The following is a 22,617-nucleotide window of genomic DNA, read 5'->3' as shown; positions in this document are numbered from 1 at the left end:
GGTCGCCACAGTGAACATGGTAAACTTGGCAATGTTTTACGCCGGATGCCCTTCCTGACGCAACCTTCTCAAAGCAACTGGGCTTGGGACCGGCACAGACGTAGAGAAGGGAACAGGGAGCAGCCCGGATTCGAACCCTGGTTTCACGTATGGAAGGTGCCGCAAACCAGCACAAGCAAAAGCACCTCCCGCAAAATGTTCTCTGCTAAATGTGTAGCATAATTCATTTAGAAATGTCTAATTTGACAATTAAAATGGATTATTAGAAATGGTTTTTTAATTTTCAGGCAGTCTACTTACTGAAGAGAGAGCTGTGAAGCCACTTGTGGCTCTTCCAGGCGCCTGGAGGTTGATGGTTGTGAAGCCACTTGTGGCTCTTCCAGGCGCCTGGAGTCTGGATGACTGGGGAGGCGCTTGATGGGGGGCTTGATGTTAGTGAGGAGCAGCTGCCTGTGTTTGATTCTGAAAGACAAAAATCTAGATGTCATTTTTTCATACTCTGGCAAGGATGGTGGATGCGAAAGTATTATAACAATCCAGCACAAGCAAAAGCACCTCCCGCAAAATGTTCTCTACTAAATGTGTAGCATAATTCATTTAGAAATGTTTAATTTGACAATTAAAATGGATTATTAGAAATGCTTTTTAATTTTCAGGCAGTCTACTTACTGAACAGAGAGCTGGGACGCCACTTGTGGCTCTTCCAGGCGCCTGGGATTTGATGTTTGTGGAGCCACTTGTGGCTCTCCAGGCGCTGGGATTTGATGTTTGTGGAGCCACTTGTGGCTCTCCAGGCGCCTGGGATTTGATGTTTGTGGAGCCACTTGTGGCTCCTCCAGGCGCCTGGGATTTGATGTTTGTGGAGCCACTTGTGGCTCCTCCAGGCGCCTGGGATTTGATGTTTGTGGAGCCACTTGTGGCTCCTCCAGGCGCCTGGGATTTGATGTTTGTGGAGCCACTTGTGGCTCCTCCAGGCGCCTGGGATTTGATGTTTGTGGAGCCACTTGTGGCTCCTCCAGGCGCCTGGGATTTGATGTTTGTGGAGCCACTTGTGGCTCCTCCAGGCGCCTGGGATTTGATGTTTGTGGAGCCACTTGTGGCTCCTCCAGGCGCCTGGGATTTGATGTTTGTGGAGCCACTTGTGGCTCCTCCAGGCGCCTGGGATTTGATGTTTGTGGAGCCACTTGTGGCTCCTCCAGGCGCCTGGGATTTGATGTTTGTGGAGCCACTTGTGGCTCCTCCAGGCGCCTGGAGTTTGATGTTTGTGGAGCCACTTGTGGCTCCTCCGGGCGCCTGGAGTCTGATGACTGGGAGGCCAGGCTTGATGGGGGGCTTGATGTTAGTGAGGAGTCCCCACAGCTGCCTGTGTTTGATTCTGAAAGACAAAAATCTAGATGTCATTTTTTCATACTCTGGCAAGGATGGTGGATGCAAAAGTATTATAACAATCCGGCCTAACCAACACTTGAGCGGGGAAGCAACAGCTGAGCTGCTCATGAAGAGCCTTCTTTGGAGAGCTAATTGTGCCCCATACACTGCACAATCCCGGTCAGTCTCAGGCAGGATTGATCAGAAAGAGAGACAATATCTCCTTTAGAGCAAAAAGCTTATTTAGTTTATTTATTAAGTTTCTCAAACAGCCAAAACAGCATGGAGGTTAGTTCAACTTCCAGCCTTCTAAACTCAAGGTTTCACCCCAAAACTCTTCACTTCCCATGAGCCTTAGGCGCTGGAGGCGGGGATAACCCCCTGGTCGCTACACTGCCCCCACCTAAGAGGGTTAAGTGTCCCTACAACCCTCACATAACTGCAGAACAGCCCCATCAGCGTGTTACCTTTCAGCTTCAGGCTTCAAACCGCTGTTATTTCCGGTCCGGTCCCGGTCAGGACGCAAACGGTAACTAATGAAGCGGGACACCGTTGCTCTGGAACAGGCTAGAAGCCGTTTATTTCTTTGCTTGGATCAAACTGTTAGTAAAGCACAATGTCTGCAAACATTTCCTCGTTCAAAACTCAGAGAGAGCACATAAGCTGGCAGAGCAGCCCCCCTTTTTCCTCTCCTGCGCATCCCCTCTCCTGCCTCATCCTGGAGCAACCAAGCACCCAAGGCAACGCCTCCTTCCATCACTGTGTTGCCTCCATGACAACCGCATTGATTCACAAAATAGAAACACAACAAAAAGGGGAGGGTTTCGCCATGCTAAACGTTTGCCGTTTGGACCAACACGCATCTTCTAAATGTGCTTTTATTACTGTTATGATTATTATTAAGGGCCTGCTCGCTCATAATTTTTTTAATCCGCGCGGTCAGTGCTCAGGTCCGCGGAAGGCGGAAATGCTGCTACGTTACGTAGTCCTCAGAACGTCTATGTTTGATAGTTTCAGCATTGTAAAGTATAAATGCAAAAATCGGATACGGGTCACTTTTAAAAGATAATGTAAGCGGGTCGTCAAAAAAATTGGATATTGTCAGAAAATCGAATTTGGGCATCAAGACCTGCAGTGTAAATGCAGCCCTAGTCTCGCGGCTTTTCCTCCCGGCTCCTGCCACGCCCACTGTTCACCGTAATCAACAGAGCAATTTAGCATCTAATAGAACATCAACAAAGCAACAGAACACGGGGATACTACAATATGTTACCATGGGAACTTGCATAACCTGCTTTCTGGAATACCCCCCAGGCCAAATTCAGGCACTTTTTTCTTATTGTTTTTTTAAGGTACCCATTCTATCGTCCAATCAGAAACAGACCATAATCTTCCACAACAAGAAGTGTCTTACCCATGTCACCTGTCTCACCCAGCTACGACAGTTTTGATCCGTTTAGAATTGTTAATGTAATTGCTAAGGACTTTTTTGATCGATGCAGTTGGACACAGTGACATGACGGACTATTAAATACTTTTCCATCCGTTTTCCTGACTGTTGTGGGGCAGCTGAAGATACGTGTCATCATGAGGTTGTCTTTCCTCCAGTTTATTTAATGTCCTTTCTAGATTCATTGTTAACTTTTATTTTATTCTAGGCTTTGCTTTCAACTGACCAGAACACTCATCCTTTACTGTAGTGGTCACTGCTTTGTACTTTTGAAGCAGCATCGCTGATGTGGTTTGTTCAGTGGATGCAGATTTTCCTGTAATGCGTCCTCTGGCTCACCATGACAACATGACCTGATATGAATACAGATGCCTTATAGAGACAACCATAAAACATCACTGCTCACCCCATCCTCAGCAAACAAAAAGCCAGCTTCATATGACCTTTGCTCAGGTTGACTTTTATTGGGGACCGGCCTAATTTGGGAGGAACAGTTTGCTCACCAGAGTTTTCAAGCTGAAAAAGAAGTACATGTATTTTAATTAGTTTGTAACAAAACACAGAAAAACACGAGTGGGAAGAGACATGGGCAAGTTACAATACTATGGTCTGTTTAGATAAGAGCTATATTCTCTTTATTTTTACAGTTTCAAAAAAAAAATCTTATTTTGTTTGTCACTAAAACAAAATATGGAATTTGGAACATCAAGTTAAAGTAATAAGGAAAACTGCTGTTTGTTGAGAAAAAATTTATAGACCAACTGTTAACTATGTAATTATTAGTACTAGATTTTAGATTAAAAAAAATTGAGAAATCACTTTGTAAAAGTATTCTTTACTGGGAGAGTTCATTACCATTTAGTGTAAACTGGTAAATAATGGATCTGAAGGATGGGATTGTGCAACAACTGTCACTGAGCAGCAGTTATTACTAATAACTGTGTTACGGCTGTGGCTGTTTTTGGTGTAGTTTGTTCTCTTTGTTCTGTGGTTTGTGTATTTAAATTCAGAGTGGGACTTCTGTGGGTTTTTTGGGTTTGTATGTCTGATTATTTTCAGGTGTGCTGGGAAGGGCGTGGCCTCCCATTGGACCAGAGCTGGTGGAGGCAGCCTTAAAAGCACCATTTGGACCTCCAGCCTGTGAGAAGGGAGCCTTGCTGCAACAGTCTCCACTGCAGCTTGGCCCTCTTCTCCATTTTGTTTTTGATCTCACCACCTGTTTAGTTGTGTTGCACTTTAGTGTTTTGTATTATTTCTTCTGTGTAGTTTATGGTGTTGTGCCCACTCTGTTTAGTCCTTTGCTTTATAATTTTGTTGAAGTGAAGCTGTAGGGGTGAACTGCCATTTTCTTTAGTACATGTTTTCTCCTGTTTTTGTTAGTCTAGGGAGGTTAGTGTTTGTCATTGAGTTCCCTTTTTCTTTCATTTACAGGTAAGATTACATGTTTCAGTTAGGTGGGGTTTTGTTTGTTATTTTGGCCTTGGTTCACCCTGAAGCCTTTTTGCTTTACTTGTAGTTGTTGGTGGTTGTTTATTTGTAAATAAATTTGTGTCATTTTTGTATATTGACATTCGTCTGGTGTTTTAGTTAAATTATCAGCCAAATCTGAACTTTTTGTGTTATGCCCCCCTAGGGGGCGTAACACTATGTTTTCAATTTCATAATAAGAATAAAGTGTCTAACAGAACATAAACTAATTTTTTCTACTTCTTGAAACATCGGTGTAACCTTTTTCTCTTGAAGCTACAGAAATATCATTGAAGTATTGATTTATAAACAGCTGCCTGTGACTGAGAAACAAAGGAGCGCTTTGGATAACTCCTGGGAGTTTTTCTGCTCTCAGAGATAATTGTAAAAAGGGCTTGATTCCAACAGATTATTTATTGTTGTCAGTCCATAATGAAACCGAGCCAGAAGAAACTTGCCAGAACAGCCCACACTTAGCCTGAACTGCCATGACGTCATGTGGTCTCACATTTGGCACAGTCCCACCCACTCAGGTCTTCCCACATGCAGCAGAAATGCAGCACTGACCAGATACTGTGTTTGTTTGAGTTTATGGAACGCTGTTGACATTTTTACTCACAGACCAAGTAGAGAATCAATGACATTTGATCAGTGAATTCCAACAAACCGACCACAACACTGACTGTTTTTTTTTTAAAGAAACCACTGAACATTTAGTTTAAAATAGTTATTGTTTTTATTGTAAATATGCTTGTTTTTATTGTCTAATAAAAAAACACATTTTGACAGACATTAATCATAAATAACATATTCAAACTAAATCTACACTTTATCCATTTTTTTTAACATCTTTAAATTGTGATTTTTGCATCAGGGAATCTAACATTTATTAATTTCTTAAGTTCTAATATGTTAAATCTATCAAAAATGAAATCAGACAAAACAACTAATTGAAAAAATTAAAGGTATTAATATCAGAAGAACTTTTCTCTGTCAATCAAATAAAAATAATTCTGTGATTCGTGCGCCCTCTGCAGGACATTTACTGCAATTGCTTCCTTTAGCGGAAACCACGTGATTAGGGTCCCACACATGCTTCCTTTGGCAGCTGGCATGGTTTCTACTCGCTAATGTCTGTTTATTTTTCTCAATAATTATCCTTTTTCCATTTTTAAAATGTCAGGCAAACGGGAACTAAAAATTAACACAAAGTTTGCTCAGAAATATGACAAATACCGACAGAAAGAAGAGCTGCAGAAACGTAAGTGTCTACCAGCTAGCTAACATGCTAACGACCCAGCGATGAGAAGTAGCTTTAAGTTGTTTTTCAGGCTGCTGCCGCTTAAGAGACATCTTTTTGTTTTGTATTTTACAGTTAAGGCCCGATTTTGGGACAGAAACAACGGGAGAGACTCGGACTCTTCGGGGTCCAGCTCAGACGACAGTGAAGTGGTTAGCACATGAGGTCTTCTAGACTAGCTGAGTTAAAACGCACTGACTGAGCTAAAGTTGTGTCCCGCAGGAGCTGGATCCCACCGTCGAGAGGGACTTCTACAGGATCCTGTCGCTGCTGAAGAAAAAAGACCCGAAGATCTACGAGAAAGACGCCAAGTTCTACTCTGAAAGTGGTTGTTTACATGTTTGCAGCAGCTAGCTTCTCGTGGCTTTTCTGCCCCTTCGTGAAACGTTTGTTCCTCTTTATTCAGACACTTCTCACAGCGATGAGAAGCCTTCAACCTCGAAGAAAGCTGCAGTGAAACCCATGTTCCTCAAGGACTATGAGCGGGCAGTCATCCTGGAGAAGGAGGGGTGAGGTCCTGTTCAAGAAACAGCATCTTTTCATTAAAATAACACAACAGAAACCTTTAGTCTGATTGTAAACATGAAGTACTGCACACAACTCTGCAGTGTTGGGATTTTAATAGTGAAACGTAAATAATGTTTCTATACACAAAATTAAATGTAAATGGTAAATGTCGTATACTTGTACAGCGCTTTTCTACCTTCCTCGAAGGCCTAAAGCGCTTTACAGTCACACACACATTCACACACTGGTGGCGGCTCCGCTGGCGAACACTGGCGCCAACCTTCCACCAGAGGCAAGGTGGGGTTCAGTGTTTTGCCCAAGGACAGGCAAGGTGGGAATTGAACCTGCAATCTTCCGCCCTACCCCTGCATCACTTTGTAAATGTATTCTTTACTGGGAGAGTTCATTACCATTTAGTGTAAACTGGTAAATAAAGGATCTGAAGGATGGGATTGTGCAACAACTGTCACTGAGCAGCAGTTAATAACAGACCATCTTCCACAACAGGAAGTGTGTGTATCTTGTAGGGAAGGCAAAAAAAAAAAAACACCCACAGACACACATGAGACCATGCTGCAAGTTAGCTTAAGTCTTGCTAACACTAACACACTTCTGAATGCTGCATTTACCCTTAACAACATTTTTCACACAATTGGCAAAAACAAAAAAGGTGTGAGAAGAGTTTTAAGTTATGAACATTGTTTTTCTATGTTTTAAACTTTAAACTCTCTTTTCAGTCAAACTAGTGCGAGTAACGTCTACGGCTTACCTACTCTCTGAAGTTCTCATGGGGGACTGAGGAGAATGCCGCGAAAGAACAGGAAGTAAGCGAACCATCAAAATAAAAGTCTCCGCTTAAAACATTCGCATGCAAATAACAAATTAAAGATAAAAAAGCAATTTTGGTGAAATCAACACAACAAACATCACATGGCCTACACTAAGGACTTTTTGATCGATGCAGTTGGACACAGTGACATGACGGAATGTTAAATAAATACTTATCCATTTTTTTCCTGACTGTTGTGGTGAAGCTGAACTGTACACTAAAAAAAAGTGATTCTGGCCTCTAGTAAATGCTTCAAATATCTTTTTAGTTCATTTTAATTATTTTAATCACATTTTTTGGTTATGCCTAATTATTTTAAGTAAGTCAAACATATTTTTTATTTTTGAAACTGTGGAATGACGAGTGGCAATAGTTCGGTGGTTAGCAGCAGACACTTTTTATTAACACTCTCCAGGCACGCACATCCAACTCGACTCCCCTAGATCGCACTGTCGTAAATCGCACTGTCGCACAGTGTCGTGAACAAGCAATTCTGAGCTGCATCATTCATTACATGACAGAAACAACGTTTATTAAATTGGTAAATATAACTTAAAAAAATTATGTTCATCCAACTTTCAATGACGTCATCTAAGTTGCGCATGCGCACACCATGCACCCGCCATTTTAAGATCAGAAGCGCGTGCCTTAGTATCACTGCAGACAGAAGAGGGAGCGGGTTGATCGAAGTTGCCTGGGTTTGGTAGGTAACGTTTTCAACCCTTTTTTTTTTTGTCTTTTTACTTGACTTCAATCTTTTAAAATTGTTTGACATTGGTCCACAAAGTTACTTGCCTTAGCAATGCCTCATGGTTTTGTTTTAGCCAGCAAATTAGTCATTTTGCATCATGCTTGAGTATAGCTAAGCTAGCTTGTTTTTCAGACTAATCCGTAGAGCAGAGCTAGATGCCGCGTTTTTGACACTATAGTGATACTTTATCACCGCAAATGTAAAGGCAGGTCTCTTATAGCAGTAGGGCGGTTGACCGGGGCACAATCTGCCCCCCCCCTCCCCTGATATAATTACGCTCTCTGTAGAAAAACGCTGGGTCTTGGTTGTCCTGTGTTTCATTGGGAAGGACCAAGACAATCTTGAAGCGATTAGTTCAGTCCTCTTTCACTGCATCTCGGCTGACATCCTGAGAAGAAAAAAACTGTAATTAGAAATAATTAAGAATAGATTCCAAGAAAAACAAACGGCCAAGAGAGTAAAAAATGTTAAAAGTATACTTAATTTAGTTTCATTTAAACAATATTCATATGACAATGTTTTTTTTTTTCATGTCACACAACATTGTTCACAGGGGCTGACCCTGAGACAAAAACTTGTTTGGGGGCCATGCACGCCAAGAGTCAACACCCACAACCGTGGCCTGGGCACATAGTGGTGCAGAGCCCTCCAGTCACCAGGCTGGAGCTGTCAATGGGACAGCAACTGTGATGGTAAACCAGAACTATTCCCAGTGTGAAAGGAAAAACACTGGAGCCAAAAAAAAAACGAAAAAAAAAACTGAGGGATCAAATCAGGGGGTAAAAAAGGTATAACTGAAATAGAATTATGCTCCTAAAATAACAGTAATAATTCATCAACAGCTAAAGATAATTTAAAAAGGGTAAGAGAATAAAATGCATAAGAAATCAGTTAAAAACTTAATAGAAAAAATATGCACCTATTTTCTCTTTAAAAAAATTACGTGTAAAGAATATTTTACCTTCAATAAAATATCACAAGTAAAAACCATATTACAAGGCTAGTCAATCATTGAAATATGGTCATGATGATCATAAGATACCTCATACTCTTTGATCATCTTCACTTCTCCACGTCCATCTCGTGTTGTGGCACCTGAAACATACCAATTAAAAATTAAAAATGAAACCAAACGACCACCCAACCAAATCTTGTGACAAATTGAACCTAATCATTTGGTCTTACGTTGTCAGCTGGGGGTGGGGGTCCAGATTAGCAGTCAGAATGTGCCATGCTCTTGAAAAACAAAGGTTGTTTTTCAACTCCTTATTAACTCATGGATGTAGATTGATATTTATTTATTTTTTATTACATATATTACAAATGATGTGAACAGTTTTTTGTAATATTACCTGTATGGCCAGGTGTCCTGTAGTTGTACAAAGTAGTTGCTTATGGGCATTCAAAGTCTGATGCGCCTTCGGTTCTGACTTCCTGTTAGACTCTAAAAGGAGAACAGAAATATGACAAGCGGCAAAGACTCTCTTAACATGCATATTACTATTGCGCCATGGTCAAAAAACCGAAAGTTACTTGAGCGACGCTGACCCTAACTAACAAATTTATTTGAGAAATTTTAAATAATTCATATTATCCTTCCCCGTTAAAAAGAAAATGTATTTTGCAGAATTACAGCACCACAGAAGCTAGAAGGATACGAACATTCTGTCATATCCTATCCCTCACAAAGCTAAAGAAGTGACCTTTAAAATATTGAATGATATTTACCCTTCCAATCATTTTCTACATACCCGCTTTAACTGGTATAGAGATCTTTGTGTCTTTTGTGGAATTAATGTAGAAACTGTGGAACATATTTTCTTTGAATGTTTGCATGAAAAAAAACCTTTTGGTCTTTCTTTGATAATTGACTCAAATAAAAATAAAAAATCATCATTAACCCTTTAAATTGGATTACAATTAAAATTCGATAACAATTTATTGAGAAAAATGTGGATTTTCTGGTTAATGTACTCATTATAATTTCTAAACATTTTATACATACTTGTACATTCTTAAAGGTGAAACATCACATTAATGCATTATTGGACCGTCTCAAATTATTCTTTAAATCTATACATAACATGAATCATAAGAATGGCCAAACATTGTGCAATTTATTTGATCTATTTAAGCTTGTGTAATAATAGCCACTTATTTTTACTTATATTTTTTTATTTATTATTTTTTTTGTATATTTGTTTTCGTGTCTACCTTTATCTTATCATTTTGTTGTTGTCATTGAAAGACACGCCGTGATTGTTTATTGAATTTTTGCTTCAACAATAAAAAAAATACTCCTTAGTTAACAAAGTCACTGCACACAAGTAACAACTGTAGAACATTAACAGTTTGAACCGTTAGGAACCTTAGATCTCGTGCACGCGCGCACGCTCACACACACATACACACACACAGTTTAGTTTACTCACGGTACGGAACCCCAAAATCAAAAAAAGAAAAAACGTTGCAGGCCTGTTGTTTCTTTTGCAAAACATTGAGTGCGTTGAAATAATCCAGTCGGATCATCCAGGGAGAACAGAAAAAGCGACTACTTCGCCTCAATGTCATCCATCGTGATGCACACTAGGCTAGCTTACGGTGGCCCTGAAGTGCAAATCACATCAACCAATCACTCAACACAAAAGCATTCATTTAAAAAAAGAAAAACAAAATAAACATTGTAGAAATCAACACAAAAGTTTCAGAAACCAAAATGTAAAAAAAAAAAAAAACACAATTCCAGGCAGAAACAATAAAACATATTGAGAAGAAAATGTTTCAGACAAAAAAAAGTAGTTTCCAGAATTCATAAATAAAATGTTTAATTAAGAAACCCAAAAAGATGAGCACTATCACAGATTGGATGATGACGTTTGCACACCTTTCAACAGGAAGTTATCTGGCATGGCAATATCTTTTGTCAGAAGGTACATTTTACAGCTTCGGGCCACGGTCACTGCAAAAGTTCAGTGATTAGTAAAGCTTTCCCTCTTTTTCAAAAGTCATCATCCAATCAATGATGTCAATATTTCATTTCATTTTTTGTTAGTTGGTTTGGGTTTCTGGAAAAGACTGCAAATGTTTTAATTGTTTGTTTGTTTTAATTTCTGAAAGGTCATGTTTTTGTATTATTTGCTGCAGTCTCTCTGAGGTCCACTGGCCGGTGTGTTTAGCGCTTTGTGATGAGGTGTGAAGAATCCCTGATGGCGTTCTGCTCTGAATGCACACCTTTGAGGAGTGGTGTTATGGATGGAGATGATTTCCTCCACCACACACCTCACCATCACACATAGAGCTGGTTAGGATGCTTGTCTGTATGTGGTGAGAGCTGGAGGAGGCAGATACAGCTGCTGCTGCAACGTCTTAACAGAGTTTCAGTGATGTTCACTCCCTCCGTGAAGCTCCTCAGCAGCCTTGTGGATGTAAAGAGGAGCAGGGTTGTTTTCCCAGCTCCTTAATGCCTAAATACTAAATGGTGTCTTTACAACAATCAATTTATTATTTGTATAGCACTTATAAAAGCAGAGGCAACCAAAGGACTTAACATAAAATCAGAAACAATATGATACAATAAAGAAACAACAGTAATAAGAATAATAAAATTAAGAAGCTGGCGCCCTAAATCCGCTCACTGGAGTTTAAAGGCTGAGTAAACCGATGAGTTTCTAAAAGTGTCTGTCAGTCAGTCCAGTTTTTCTCAGTCGACCGGATGGTCGTCGTCGCTCATGCAGCTTGTCCCAGTTCTGTGATGAAGGAGGCGGTTGTTATTCTTCAAGGTGAACAGAGGTCAATGCACAGTTCTGAGAATGATGAACCGGGTGGGTTTATCTGTCAGATTGCGATGATGGGAGTGATGAGGCCTCCTGCCCTCTCATCACCTGCAGCTCTGCATCCTTCCAGTGCAACAACAGCATCTGCATCCCTCGCCAGTCTGCCTGCGACGGTTACAACGACTGCCTTGATGGCTCAGACGAGTGGCCCCAGAGCTGCCACGCCGAAGCCCCCGTGACGCTCGCCTCTCATCAGTGCCACTCGATGGAGTTCCACTGTGGCAGCGGAGAGTACATCCACGGCAGCTGGAAGTGTGATGGAGATGCTGACTGCTTGGATGGATCTGATGAAGCTGGCTGCAGTGAGTTTGTGGTTCCAAACGTCATGTCCTGCATTTCTTCACTGCCCCATTACTTACTACAGTCGCTTTGCCCTTAGCTCGCTCCACCTGCTGTCCAGATGAGTTTGAATGTGGCGACGGAACCTGCATCCACGGCAGTCGCCAGTGCAACCAGCAGTACGACTGCAGAGACACGACTGACGAATCCGGCTGTGTCAACGGTAAGAGGACCCTCCCACGCTCCATAGTCCCACTGAAAAGCTGTACCTTTTTCACTCATCATTTCATTTGGCTTGCACAGTGACCCGCTGTGAGGGCCCGGACAAGTTCAAGTGCCGCAGTGGGGAGTGCATAACCATGGAGAGAGTGTGTGACAGCAAACGGGACTGCAGGGATTGGTCAGATGAGCCTCTTCGGGAATGTGGTGGGTGCAGCTTTTCACAACTTTCTGGTTAATTACTAGTTTATGCATTTACCTCGGGTCCTGCGTGTCCTTAGAGTTGTAATTATATCCCCATAAAAAGGCCTCTTCTTTTTCTTTGCAGGCTCCAACGAATGTCTTTACAACAATGGCGGCTGCTCTCACATTTGCAATGACCTGAAAATCGGCCATGAGTGCCTGTGTCCGACTGGATATAGCCTCAGAGACAAAAGACGGTGCGAAGGTGAGCCCATGCCCTGACGTCTGCTTTATGTCGTCATTTTAAAATGAACTTTACTCCTTTTTGAAATAATGTACAAATCTTTAGTTACTCTGCTGTTAACCGTCAATCCCTCAGTGTTCTTTCTCATTAACAGTTAACTCACAACTAAGCTGAAGTGACAAGAAATACATTTTTAAAAACGTCTCCCTTCATCAGATATTGATGAGTGCGCCAGTCCAGACACCTGCAGCCAGACCTGCATTAACACGATGGGCAGCTACAAATGTGAATGTGAGGAGGGTTACCAGGTTGACCCAGTAACCAAAGCGTGCAAATCTATTGGTAAGCATCCGGACTCTGCCCTTTTATTCTGCCAACTTTAACAGAAAAATATCAAGTAAATTGCTTTTACACAGAAATGGAGAAAGAGTCAGGGATGTTATTAGTGTGAGAAAAATGTGTTATAATTCACACGTTTGTGCCTGATCTAATCTACTTTTGGCACTTTTAAAGTTCAATTTTGGCCCTGGTCGACAAACACAGCAAGTCCGTTTGATACAAAAGGATCCATTTGATTGATTTGTAGTCAATATCAATAAACACTGTTTGCTCCACTGAAAGTTACTTATTGACCGTAGCAGGTGAATTAGTCCCTTTTTTGGTTCTATATTATGTCAATGATCACTACAGATGAGGATCAACATCTTATATTTTAGTGTTGTTGTTTTTTTTAATAAACCCCTTGAAGTTAGTTAGCATAGTCTGCTACAACAGATGTGTTATTCACATTTTCCACATTTTAAGTAGCAACAAAAATATCAAATTCAGAGTTTGAGTAACTTTATCCCTCTAATGTCCAAGATGAGCACTTCTTGGAATGCTTCTCTTAAGTTATTGTCAAAGGTCAAAGTTCATATCAAAATGACTCGTGTGCTTGGTTATTCAATTCAAACAAAATCAGGAATCTGTCATTAAAACGATTAACTGTAAATGAGAACTGGAGCGAGCGAGTGTAACGTCACCCTTAGAAAGTGCGTTACTTCCGGCTCCAATGAGGTGAAGTCAATTCAGTAGCTAATTTTTTTGCAATACGGACGCCGCCATATTGGAGCCAGATTCTGTTAGTAAGCAGTGATTGGTCCTTGTCAGTCTGAGTCAACATTTCTATGGCAGCCACTCTTGCCAATCAGAGTGAGCTTTTTGGAAGTCCACACCCCTACCATTTGAAAAGAGCTACTCAAACCCTGTCAATCAAATGTGTTGAAGTTTGGACATGGGGGCTAGCAGGCACCACATATTTTTATAGAGGCATCTGAGGCATTTTTTTTTAGTTTGAGTTTAGTTTATTACTTGAATAACTTGCAATACGGAAAAAATAGCGTGAAAAAAGAACATAGGATCATCAAGAACATGTTAAAAAAGGTAGCAGAGCAAGAATGTTTATTCTGACCAATAGAATGACTGAGTGACAGCTGTTTATTTCTCTATAGAAGTACTTCCTGTTTGGAACACCAGGGGGAGGGGTCACCTAGTCCAGTTCTCATATAGAGTCAATGATCCATACCCAGTCTTATGATTGTTGTAATACAGTTTTGTACATTTTTTGCATATCTTTGAACCAGAAACATGGAGGTATGATAGCACAAAATCATCCAATCCTAAGGATTGGTGTCTGCTGATTGTTACAGAAAATATGGTTTTTGAGTCTGAAATGGACTGTTTCATGTGGAGATTACTTTTTGCACACAACCAGGTTCTCTGTGCTCAAAATTGAGGGTCAAATCTGGTTCTTACCCTTTAAAGCCAGAGCTGTCACCGGCGACAGGAAAATAAACACACGCTCTTTGACCTATCGTGGCTCTTCAACCGTTTACGCAATTAATGTACTTCTAACAGATTCTGTTCAGCACAGAGAGAAGAGAGGCGTGCCTCTCTCTGTACTATTTTCAGCTGATTTACGTTGATTGCGTAAACTCTTCACTAATGTAAGAGATGCTTTTCTGCGCTGGAATTACGTTACTATGCAAACAGTAGAACTACTGTTTGCATAGTAACGTTCAATTAAAAGAACGTCCACGGTTTTGTATAAGCTCAGGTGTTAAACGGTTAAAAAGCCCAAAGCCACAATTTCCAGCACCAGTTATTCCACAAGGAACTGTAGTTTACAAATTTCCGCCCAGTTTACTGTCTAGTTGCAAATTTTAAGACACAAGTCTTAGCTGTTTATATTATTCAGTTGTGTTGACCAAAGCTAAACTCACCAACTCTCTTTAAATTCATATGATTACTTTGATACTTTTTTCCAGAAATATTCTAATCAATGCTATTTGTGAAACTGTCCCACCTCGGTTCTGTGGTTTTGCAGGTACAATAGCCTACCTCTTCTTCACCAATCGTCATGAAGTGAGAAAGATGACTCTTGACAAAAGCGAGTACACTCGAGTAATTCCCCGCCTAAAGAATGTGGTGGCGCTGGACATTGACGTAGCCACTAAAGAGATCTACTGGTCAGACATTTCTCTGAAGAAAATCTACAGGTGAGTCTGACTAAAACCAGAACGGAAAGGATGTTGGTTTCATTCGCTGACGTTTGACACCATTTTGGATGTTTCACGAAGAACAAACATAGACTCAGCTGACGACTCGACTCTGCACCAAACCGTTATCGACAGCGACGTTGATGCCCCTGAAGGAATCGCCTACGACTGGGTCCATAAAAACCTCTATTGGACCGACAGTATTCGTAGCACTATCTCTGTGGCAACCGCTGATGGCAGCCATCGCAAAACTCTCTTCCACCAAGGCTTGTCGAAGCCTCGGGCGATAGTGGTCGATCCCCATAGCAAGTGAGATGATGGTTTCATTTACATGTGTTTCTCATGGTTCAAACTTTTTGTTTTACCGCCATTTTTCAACATTTCACAGCTTTCTTTATTGGACTGATTGGGGAAATCCAGCTAAGATCGAGAAGGGAGGTCTCAATGGAGGAGGCCGCTCCGCTCTGGTCACTGACAGCATTGTTTGGCCTAATGGCATCACTCTTGGTAAACCCCAAAAACTCCTTCCATCCGTCTGGTCTGGGTTACGGTTCCATCTGTTCTGAACTCCCTGTCCTCATGATCGCTACCTCTACAGACCTGCTGAACCAGCGACTCTACTGGGTGGACTCTAAGCTGCACACTCTCTCCAGCGTAGATGTGCAGGGTGGTGGTCGGCGCACGCTCATCATTGATGAGCACAAACTAGCTCACCCGCTTGGACTCACTGTATTCGAGGTAGATATTCATTGCTGGAAACCCAAAAGTTTAACAAATATAAGTTAGTGGCCGGCTTTAAGCATTGCTGTTTGTGTTGGATAAGGAAAGAGTTTTCTGGACGGATGTTGGCAACAATGCCATCTTCAGTGCCAACCGACTAACCGGTGAGGATACAAGACCAGTGGCAGAGCACCTGCATTCCCCAGAGGACATCATCCTCTACCATAATCTCAAACAACCTTCAGGTAAAATGATTAAGCCAATACCAGATCAGAGTGTTGAGTTTGGTTGAGTCAAAGCTGGTATCTCCTTATCATCTTCACCTAAAGAAGATTTTCATATGGTATTTTAGTTTACAGAACACAATTCCAAAAGTATCTACCTGAAATACTGTTTTTATTTGTGATTCCATAAAAGTTAAATAACCAAAAAGTGAACTCTCCTGCTGCAGGAAGAGACTGGTGCAACACGTCCAGATCCTACTGTGACTTCATGTGCCTTGCTGCCCCTCAAGTGGGCAGTCATCCACCGAAATACACCTGCGTCTGTCCAGATCACCAGATGCTTGCCAGTGATATGAGGTCATGTGTGCCAGGTGGGTAAATCTTCACAGAAACGTTATACATCCAGTAGATAAATCCTGGTCCTCAAAGTCTTCCCCTGTCCAATTTGGAGCGCCTTAATATATCAATTCTGGTTGTGCTTTTGCAAACAAGGTTGGGTGTTATTGAAAATATGCTAACGTGTAGTAGAGTTGGACTGTGGTTTTTTTTTTTTATGTGTTAACAGGATTGGGAGTTGACATTGTCACGGTAACATTTGTTTTAGCGGTATTAGTCTGGTTTTATACATGTTGCAAACAGGGTTGGAAGTTACAGGAACGCAGTTAATATAGTCTGACTGACTGATGGACTCGCTCCTGTCTCGCTTAATGCGCCTTATAGTTCGGTATGCCTTATATATGACATAAGACTAAAAAAATAGACCTTTCATTGACGGCGCACTTTATGATCCTTTAAAAAAAAATGTAGTAGATTATTTAAATAATAAATTCATGTAATGTTTTTTGCATTTCAGAGGCACCAACACCTGCAGGACCATCTCAGTCAGAAACTCCATCTGTTTTCACAACCCGTCTGCCTCTCAGGACGTCACCTAGAGCCACGTTGAATCCCAGACTCCACCACAGCACCACCACAGCAGCACCGGTGGTGATCACCAGTACCACCCCCAGGGCTGTAACCCACACCACCCCAAGGTCACAGACACAGAGGACCACCAAGCCTCCAATCAGGAGCACCATACCACTCCCAAAGACCACCACTCCCAGGCTGATCGATATGAAAGTCCTGCAGACCTTCACAGAGGCCCCCACAACCTCTCTGGGTAAGCTGTCAAGGGGGTTCATCTGAAGACGTTTCGCATTGACTTCTTTCTCAGCTGTACATAACAATCCTTTCCCTTTTAGAAAGCAAACGTGGGCTTGGTGTGGCTCTTTACTTGGTCCTCCCTCTGGGTGAGTTGCTGCAGCAGCTGCCGAAACACTGAGCTGTTGCTCACCCTCAACATGTGACGTCTTACCCCCAATATCTGTTCATCCAACAGCGGTTCTCTCACTGTTGGCTGTTGGTGGCGTGCTGCTGTGGAAGACCTTCAGGTTGAGAAGCTCCAACACCATCCACTTTCATAACCCTGTTTATCAGAAAACCACAGAGGACCAGGTGCACATTTGGAGAAGCAACAGCCTTGACGGTTACTCCTACCCAAAAGTAAATGTTACAAAAACTTTGTAGATACCGCCCTGCAAAATACTTTATCTAACATTCTTTTCTTTGCTTTTTGATCAGAGGCAAGTTGTGAGCGTGGACGAAGAAACCGACAATCCCACCTTCACTGAAAACTGAATGCTGTCTTAAGGTGGATTTGATGACGATCAGCGTTTTTACCTCAAATGCACAAAGAGGTGAAGCCTGAATGTTCCAACCACTGAATCCTCACAAACAGATGGTTTGTCTGCAGCGCAAACGAGTTTCAATCCCACAAGAAAACATCTGAATGCTCATCAAACATCATTAATTTCTCAGGTCGATTTTTCTTCTCTCGATGTTCAGACTCTGATAGTTGATGTGGAGAAAAGTCTTATGTTGCTGATCAGGGAACAGTTTTGGTTTATACACAACAAACCACTTTTCTTTTATCAGACGTAGATGGATAAACTTCCTAAAAAAATCTTATTTTCAAAGCACATGAAGTCAAAGATGAATGTAACCTCACAGAAAACACTCATCATCATGTGGTCGTGCCTTGATTATACCATCCTCTGTCTGGGCTCCCAGATGTTCCCTCTGCATCTATAAGAGCTTCCACTCTCCACATGCTTGTCGGTGGATTTGACAGAAACCTTTAAATCATCCTTTTTTCATGTTGTTAAAAAGCTTTGATGCCACCAAACCGCTGTACCGTGGCACATGTATTTGTGTCCCCGTCATGCCAGCATTCCTGTTCAAATGGCTCTTGGATCTCCCCGGTGTTTGCGTGTTTGTTTTTAAATTCCCCTTTTTTTCTGGGAAATGGCACAGGGAGACAACAACTACCTTTTGGATCTGTATTTGTGTTGTGGGAGTAAATAAGCATGAATGGTTGAAAAGTGAGGGTGAAACAGCTGACCAGGGTTTCTGGGTTTGTCAGCTTGTGAGGACAAAATGGCACAAGTTCTGTTTCCATTCAGCTTGTAAATATGTTGTTTATAAGTGTACATATTTGTTCTGTACTGGTTTTGTTAATGATTGAATGTTCTGTAAATAAACAAATGCTGCTATTTATTATAGAATTGGATTTTTCTGGTTTTGTTGCGGCTGCACGGTGGAGCAGTGCTTATTGCGGTTGCCTGAGAAAGAAGGCCCCTGGTTCAAGTCCCGGCTGGGGGACCAGGAACAGAACATGTTCTCTTTCTAAAATCATGCTTCATAGGTTAATTGGTTACTCGTTATTGTCCATAGGTGTGCATGGGTATGTGATTGTTTATTTGTGGGCCTGTGACAGAATAGCGACTTGTCCAGGGTGTCCCCAGCCTTCGCCCACAAGTGGCTGGGATAGGCTCCAGCAGCCCGGGCACCCCGAAAGGGACTAAACGGATTAGAAGAAGGTATGAATGAATAGAAGAATGAATGTTTTCATTGCTTATAAAAAAGTTTAATGTACAATTTGTAAAGGTTTACACTTAGTTTTAAAATGAGCGAGTAAACATTGTTCATTGATATTTTAATGGTAATGATAAAAAATACAGATTAGGACCTTGTAGGTCAACAGTTATGGATACTTTTCTCAATTTTTGTTCACATTTTAAGGTAAAACTCATAAAAGCAAATATATAACAACACATTTTTTATTTTTACTCTAATACATGTCTGCCGGCAGAGAAAGTCATTTTTTTACTCTTGTGGTTGACCTTGAAGCCGTTTTTACACAGACAGTGAGTGAAACCGTCTTTTGTTGAACTTAGAGACTTCCCAGAAATTACTGTTTTTTTTCCTCTCTTCCCTCCTCCCACTTGGGGCCAGGCCTGTTACTGTACAGGTCTCCATTGGACGTATACTTTTTGCACAGTCTGGCTTCGTAACATGAGACAGAAGTCCTGCCCTCCCTGTACTTTCCCCCCCGGGGGAGCCAGATTTTTCTTCGAAAAGCAGAGTTCACAGCAGGATTGAGGCCACAGACGAGGAAAAGGGCAAAACAGCGAGCCTGTGGTCATATTTACCTTGTTTTTGTGGAGGAACACAGAAATATTTTGGGGTATTTTATTTTAGAAAGTACAGTAAGGACACAGGATACCACTTCTGTTTGACCTTTGACGGGTTCTGATTCACATTTAAGGAGGAAATTCATAAACTACTTTTCTATTAAAAAAGAAAATTACAAAGAAAAAAAATGTAAAAATCACAAGTACATACATTTCTGTGCTGGTGATATAGCTTTAGGATTTTCTTTTTTAGCTTTTTTTGTATTTTTAGGAGCATGGTTTTTCAGCAGATCTTAAAAGTTTAATTTAAACAAATTAACATCTCTGCATCTTTGTGGTAGTTTGTAAACTACCAGATTATGTTTTGTAGTAAATCAGATGTTTAAGGTTAACATCACAGCTTTGTCACTTTCAAAAAGATACACCTTTTTTACCCGTGACACTTTGATTAGACTTTTATTGTTGCATAAAAACAACTGCATGGTCAGAACTGGGACAGTAAATATGCATTCTTTCTCTAATAGTTCCACTTTTGTGGAAAAAACAACTGAAAGCCCTGCAAGCCTGACCACATGCGGTCGAACCCCCCCTCCCGTGTGGCTCACATGTTGGATGCAAAGTCCAAGGCTGAGGGATGGAGACGAAATGCTGGACTGATAACCTGGGCCGCGGTGGTGCTGAAGGTGTTCATAAGGAGGGGGGTGTCCACAACTGGTTTAATCAACAGTCCCTTCACACACTGTATCACAGTGTCCTTGTGTAAAACAGTAAAGTAAATAGTATCTCTGTCACACTTATCTGTGACTGTTGGGTCAAAAGGTGCTTAATATAGTAAAAGTACAGCCTGTTTCCTGGGCGCTGACAGCGTCTCAGTGCTTGAAAAAAAAATCTTGGACCTGCCTGGTGTGTTCCCAGTTCTTCATGATGCTCTCTCTGAGACTATCACAGAGCAGGTGCATTGATATGGAGACTTGAATAGGTGGATTCTATTTATCCTCATTGGTCATTTAGGTCAAACATTGGATCATTCAGAGATCCTCACTGAACACCTGGAGAGACTTTGCTGCACTGAAAGTAAAAAGGGCTAAATAATTTTGTCCAATATTTCCGGTTTTTATTTGTTAAACAAGTTTGAAATATCCAATAAATTTTTTACACTTCATGATTGTGTCCCACTTGATGTTGTTTCTTCACAAAAAATGTCAGCTTTATATTTTTGTGTTTAAAGCCTGAAATTTGGCAAAAGGTTGAAAAGTTCAAGGGGGCCAAATACTTTTGCAGGCGCTGTACATGATCTCCTCCTCGGCAGACAGTTAGTCCTTCACGTCCTCACTCCATTAATGCCTCTGTGCTGCCTAAGAATTAAAGAGGAAAACACATAAGTGCTACAAGCCCTGGACATCCATGCAAATTACAAAGAGAAAACGTCCTGGCTTTGCTGGGCTATACCTTCCAGAAGCAGGGAGGAGATGCTCTCAAACAACACTTCAAGGACCCCCAGCACTGCTGGACTTCACCAATCACAGTATGGTCAGCAGCATGACATCATAAAGCCTTTTTTTTATCATGGCACCATAATCTGCAATTCATCACACGTATGTTGATGAAACAGCTGGTACTTGTTTTCCTGAGGCTCAGATAAAGTCCTTCAATGTCCTTCAAGGTCATTATGATTGATCCTTGTGGGAACAGATCCCTTTATCTACAATGCTGCTCATTTCTTTACCTGGGAGTATCATTTTGGTAATGTCTGGTCCAACTTTTCTGGCTTCCGCTTGTTCCAATCACCGGCCTGAACGGTGAGAATGTCTGTGCTAAATGCAAGGATCAAAATGGATTAAACTGAGCAAACAAACTAAACAAAAAGATGCATCATCTATAAGTATTTACCAGCTTTTGACACACTTGTACTCGGAACGTGTCTGCTGAAGAGAGGAAGCTGTTCACTTGGTTCAGTCCCTTTCCCTACTGTTGTCCCTTCTTGATGACATCCTCATGTGGCAGACAGGGCTGTGGGTGGTAGTTTGTCCCTCATGGTGTTCCATAGGTTAATATTCATGGCCAGCACCTGTCTGTTGAGCTGTGATTGGCTCACAAGGCTGATAAATAGCAGCTGTGGGAGTTCCATCTGGATGCTGGTTTCCTGGTTTGGCTTTGGTGGGTGAGCTTGACATGTGGACCTTTTTACTAAAGCTTTTAATCATTTGAGTCCTTTTACTAGGGATGGGAATAGAAGCCCCATGAAGCCTCACTGGGGGTTCATCTAATTGTGTGGGAAAAATGAACCACCCGTTCAGGGCTTTGAAACCACACAGAACAGCAGCATCTGGTGGCGGACTGGATGTATATCGACATATGTTTCAACTAAGCTCCTTGTAACACTTCAATGTGGAAATAATGATGAAAAAAATGTAAAACTGAACAATTTTGTTAATTATGATTAAAAAAATGTAAAACAACACAACATGTGACGCTTTCTGTGAGAAGTGCTTGACACAGCAAAATACATATCACTTGAAGAAAAAAAAGCACGCAAAAAGGATTTGTACAGTGCCAGACTCAAACCTAGAACCTTTTGATATAAATGCCATTAAGTATTCCACTAAGCTATCTCTAATCACACGAAAATGAGATGCCTTTTTTATAAACAACGTTCATGATGTAGTGTTTTATTAGGAAAGGCCGAGTTGAAATGATCCTGAGCCACAGAACGTTTTTAATAGGAGCCATGGTAAAGTGCAATGAACTGAAGCTGATTCCAATACAGGGGAAACGATGGAACTGGTCTGGAAACATTCAGGATTCATTTTGCATTTCATTTTCCCCCCTGTTTTCGGCCCATAAATTAGTTGTGTCCTGCTCAGGTTCACCTCTTCTGTTTTGTATTTTTCGTTTAATCACTGTTTGTGTTGTGGTGTGTTTTTGTGTGTATTGGGCCCTGAGCAGGGGGGTATTCCAGGGGCCTGTTTCAGAAAGGAGGTTAAGTGTAAACTCTGAGTGTGTTAACCCTGAAATCAGGGAAACCCTGGGTTTTCTGTTTCAGAATGGGAGGTTTGTTAAACCAGAGAAAGCAGTGTAAGTCAAACCCGTTTCTGAAGGAGAGGTAACTTTTACTCGGAGTCAGTATCCATGGTTACTTATGCTGTGAACCTAACCTGGTCGGGAGCAGGTTTTATTCTCCAAACTCAAGG

General features: G+C 41.4%; 1 protein-coding gene and 2 long non-coding RNA genes across 8 annotated transcripts; 1 reads left to right on the top strand and 2 right to left on the bottom strand.

Moving 5' to 3' along the window:
* Positions 1 to 5,357: 5,357 nt before the first annotated feature.
* Positions 5,358 to 18,513, top strand: LOC101156979 (low-density lipoprotein receptor 1). Of its 5 annotated transcripts, none has more exons than XM_023958000.1 (19): positions 5,358 to 5,546; positions 5,661 to 5,737; positions 5,808 to 5,910; positions 5,992 to 6,094; positions 11,560 to 11,807; positions 11,885 to 12,007; positions 12,088 to 12,210; positions 12,332 to 12,451; positions 12,647 to 12,772; positions 14,796 to 14,967; positions 15,049 to 15,276; positions 15,356 to 15,474; positions 15,566 to 15,705; positions 15,791 to 15,932; positions 16,139 to 16,282; positions 16,765 to 17,073; positions 17,156 to 17,203; positions 17,293 to 17,456; positions 17,535 to 18,513. In XM_023958000.1, exons 1-19 carry the CDS (start codon positions 5,462 to 5,464, stop codon positions 17,589 to 17,591), a joined length of 2,631 nt encoding a protein of 876 aa, XP_023813768.1. In that variant the 5' UTR covers positions 5,358 to 5,461; the 3' UTR covers positions 17,592 to 18,513. The 5 variants fall into 5 exon arrangements, with proteins under 5 accessions (XP_023813768.1, XP_023813767.1, XP_023813769.1 ...); XM_023957999.1 differs by having other exon boundaries at positions 5,808 to 5,913; XM_023958001.1 differs by adding an exon at positions 6,830 to 6,916 and having other exon boundaries at positions 5,378 to 5,546; positions 5,808 to 6,094.
* LOC111947833 lies at positions 7,934 to 10,325 on the bottom strand. Of its 2 annotated transcripts, XR_002873776.1 has the most exons (5): positions 10,105 to 10,325; positions 9,025 to 9,116; positions 8,858 to 8,908; positions 8,715 to 8,767; positions 7,934 to 8,060 (listed from the first exon to the last, which is right to left on the bottom strand). It is a non-coding gene; the product is annotated as an uncharacterized LOC111947833 (long non-coding RNA). The 2 variants fall into 2 exon arrangements; XR_002873775.1 differs by lacking the exon at positions 7,934 to 8,060 and having other exon boundaries at positions 8,375 to 8,767.
* Positions 17,927 to 21,341, bottom strand: LOC111947837. Its single transcript, XR_002873786.1, has 3 exons — positions 21,153 to 21,341; positions 20,876 to 21,005; positions 17,927 to 20,781 (listed from the first exon to the last, which is right to left on the bottom strand). It is a non-coding gene; the product is annotated as an uncharacterized LOC111947837 (long non-coding RNA).
* Between the last annotated feature and the right edge of the window lie 1,276 nt (positions 21,342 to 22,617).

The sequence above is a fragment of the Oryzias latipes genome, chromosome 8 (assembly GCF_002234675.1).
Source record: "Oryzias latipes chromosome 8, ASM223467v1".
Lineage (NCBI taxonomy): Eukaryota > Metazoa > Chordata > Actinopteri > Beloniformes > Adrianichthyidae > Oryzias > Oryzias latipes.
The sequence above is the reverse complement of the archived record's forward strand: the minus strand, read 5'-3'. Positions and strand labels throughout refer to the sequence as shown.

Coding starts and splice junctions, on each gene's coding strand:
- LOC101156979 (XM_023957999.1), top strand. CDS start 5,462: ATGTCAGGCAAACGGGAACTAAAAATTAACACAAAGTTTGCTCAGAAA. Junction 5,547..5,660: donor GAAAGAAGAGCTGCAGAAAC/GTAAGTGTCTAC, acceptor TGTATTTTACAG/TTAAGGCCCGATTTTGGGAC. Junction 6,095..11,559: donor GTCATCCTGGAGAAGGAGGG/GTGAGGTCCTGT, acceptor CATCACCTGCAG/CTCTGCATCCTTCCAGTGCA.